General features: G+C 36.9%; 1 protein-coding gene across 1 annotated transcript in view; it reads right to left on the reverse strand.

The window, feature by feature from the left end:
• ZMYM4 (zinc finger MYM-type containing 4) overlaps positions 1–3,250 on the reverse strand; it is a 168,719-nt gene that overhangs the window by 28,941 nt on the left and 136,528 nt on the right. Inside the window, exon 18 of the mRNA XM_023512266.1 lies at positions 2,631–2,799. Within this exon, the coding sequence (XP_023368034.1) occupies positions 2,631–2,799 (169 nt within the window). The remainder of the gene's footprint in view (positions 1–2,630; positions 2,800–3,250) is intronic.

The following is a 3,250-nucleotide window of genomic DNA, read 5'->3' on the forward strand; positions in this document are numbered from 1 at the left end:
TCTTGCTTAGTCAGGTCTTTAACTCGTGAGCTCAAGCAATGAACCCACCTGGGCCTCCCAGAGTGGAGGGATTGCAGGCATGAGCCACCATGCCTGAACTCATTAGTGGTAAATTCACTTAGATCACCATAGTAGCTACACTTCTAAGGTAGAAGTATGAAAGAAATCATGGCAACAGGGATGTTTACTTTGTTTTTAACATTCTTGTGCTTTTTGTTTTTTTTTTAAGAGATGAAGTCTCACTATGTTGCCCAGCTGGCTTCAACTCTTGGGCTCAAGCGATCCTTCTGCCTTGCCCTCCTAAGTAGCAGGCGCTCTTATGCTATTTGAAAAAAAATTTTTATTTTACTCTAATACAAACATATATTTATTTATTCAAAGATTGACCAATCTGCTTCAAATTGCTTTTCCCTCCAAAATATAACAATCTTTACCACTGTATTGAAAAGCCAGTAGACTCAGTACATAAGTTACATGAGCACTTGGCATATGGAACTAAACAGAACACAGTTCTATCGATTATAAAACAGTTTAAACATAAGAACTTCAAGGATTCAAAATATTTTTAAAAATTGCAAAAATACTTATTCAGAAAAACTACTTCTTTTCCCTAAAATCAAAGCCAGACAGATACTCAGTTGCAATTCTTCTCTTTCTCTTCTCTGTTTCTAACCCATTTGACTTTATCTATATCATAATTATCATGACTGGGATAACTGATGCCTAGTTTTGAAAGTCTTTGTCTTACTCAACTGTAGGCAAAGTCACAACATTTGTACAAAAGAAGCCCTTGATAATTGTTAAATATTGATATGAATGGAGAAGCCAACTTAAAACAAGGATTATCATCAGAAATTGTTTGAAGTGCCACACTAAATTTAGCATCAGAAGTTAGAAAATAGCCAGGTACGGTGGCTCACACCTGTAATCCCAGCACTCTGGAAGGCAGATGCAGGTGGATCACCTGAGCTCACAAGTTCAAGACCAGCTTGCGCAAGAGCAAGATCCCATCTCTAAAAATAGCCAGGCACTGTGGTGGGCACCTGTAGTCTCAGCTACTCAGGAGGTTGGGGCAAGAGAATCACTTGAGCCCAAGAGTTGAGGTTGCTGTGAGCTACACTGCTACAGCACTCAACCCAAGAGTGACTGAGTGAGATTCTGTCTCAAAAAAAAAAGAAGTTAGAAAAATGAAGTATAGGGCCAAAACTCTAAGACATTAAACTTTATACATAAAAAATGAGTCAGAATTATGAGATTATATATTAAAAAGCAAAATGACACAACAATCATTAAGGTAATAACAAACTTTTACCAATCTTTCAGAAAACATATGATTTTAGAAATTACTAGCAAAACAGTAAGAAAGCTCATAGTTTTTTCAAATGCTACAGAATTCAGAAAATCATCTAGTATTTATTATGAGAAATGAAAAACCCAGTGCCTACCTTTCTAAAATACATCACTGAATAAAACAAAAAAACTGTCAAAAAAAAAAAGTACTTTCTTGGCTTATCAAGAATATGTGAAAAGGCAGGTGTGAAAATTCACCTACATATTTCGACAATCTTAAATACTTTTTCTCTATCTCTTCTTGTGTCCAAAAATCAAAGAAGTGCTAATTAAGGCTTGAAGTTTTTCTAGAATATATATTAGTGATTCTGGTTAATATCATGTGCTTTGGAGTCAGATCTGGATTCAAGTTCTGGTTCCATCACTTTCTGACTGTGTTATGAGGGCAAGTCTAATATCCTATTTTCCAAATGAGAAATCTGAAGTAAACAGTATCCCACACCCACCTCAAAGAGTTGCTATGAAGATTTAACGAGGCAATGCATATGATACACTCTGGACAAAGCCTAGAGTATGGTAAGCACACATAAATGTTAACTGTTGTTATCACCATTATTCCTCACTAACAGTATAAGATTTAACTATAGGTTATTTTGAGCCAAATATTTTCCTTCCTAAGAGTCTACCTACCCTCTCCCACATACTGATTGTTATATAACAATAATTCTTATGTGGGAACTATGGCTTTGAATATAGGGATAAAACCGGAAAATGATCATGCAACACAGTAAGAAACCTCACTGTTTTATAAATCTTTGATTTATAAGTTATCTTTTTTCTAGAATCCTTAACAATCAAAACCTGTATTAAATACTAATACTTAGTTTATATTCATAATAAGGATAACAGCTTTCAGGTGGCGCCTATGGCTCAGTGGGTAGAGCACTGGCCCCAGATACCAAGGGTGGCAGGTTCAAACCCAGCCCTAGCCAAACTGCAATTAAAAAAAAAAAAATAGTCAGGCGTTGTGGCAGGTCCCTACAGTCCCAGCTACTTGGGAAGCTGAGATAAGAGAAACTGCCTAAGCCCAAGAGCTAGAGGTTGCTGTGAGCCATGACGTCACAGTACTCTACTGAGGGTAACAAAGTGAGACTCTGTCTTAAAAAGAAAAAAATAGGATAACAGCTTTCAGAAGTACCAACAAGCTTAATAAACTCCAGAAGCTTGGTATTTAAACATACTGAGGCTTTTAAAAACAACTTTTTTGTACTTAAATTATTTGAATTATCTAAAAACGTGCATGTTCTTTTTCTTTTCTTGCATTTAAAGATTATACCAACCTCCCTGGGATAGAGTCTTCTCCTTTTCTTCATCTTCTGCAATCATTTCTGCCATCTCAAGGAGATCAGCTTCAAATGGGTGTGTGGGAAGCTTTTCCTTAATGTCTTCAATCTCAGCGACTTTATCTTCGTTATCCATTGAGGATGGAATAACCATAGGTACAGGCATCTGAAAGACCAAGGTAGAGTGAAGAATTTCGTAGGCAATAGGTTTTGCCAAAAGCATTATTTGTGAGATGATTTAAGTATTAAAATAATAAACAAATTTCAGCTATAGTATTTTCACTGCTAATGATTAAAACAGTCTTGCTACTTTATATTTATAAAACTATAGCCATTTAAAAAAAAAAAATTCAGGGCAGCGCCTGTAGCTCAGTGAGTAGGGTGCCAGTCCCATATACCAAGGGTGGTGGGTTCAAGCTTGGCTCCTGGCCAAACTGCAACAAAAAATAGCTAGGTGTTGTGATGGGCACCCGTACTCCCAGCTACTCGGGAGGCTGGCTGAGGTAAGAGAATCGCCTAAGCCCAAGTACTGGAGGTTGCTGTGAGCTGTGACCCCACAGACCTCTACCTAGAGCGGCAAAGTGAGACTCTGTCTCTTAAAAAAAAAAAAAAAAAAA

This window comes from Otolemur garnettii, unplaced genomic scaffold (assembly GCF_000181295.1).
Source record: "Otolemur garnettii isolate 467f Iridium unplaced genomic scaffold, OtoGar3 scaffold00025, whole genome shotgun sequence".
Taxonomy (NCBI): domain Eukaryota; kingdom Metazoa; phylum Chordata; class Mammalia; order Primates; family Galagidae; genus Otolemur; species Otolemur garnettii.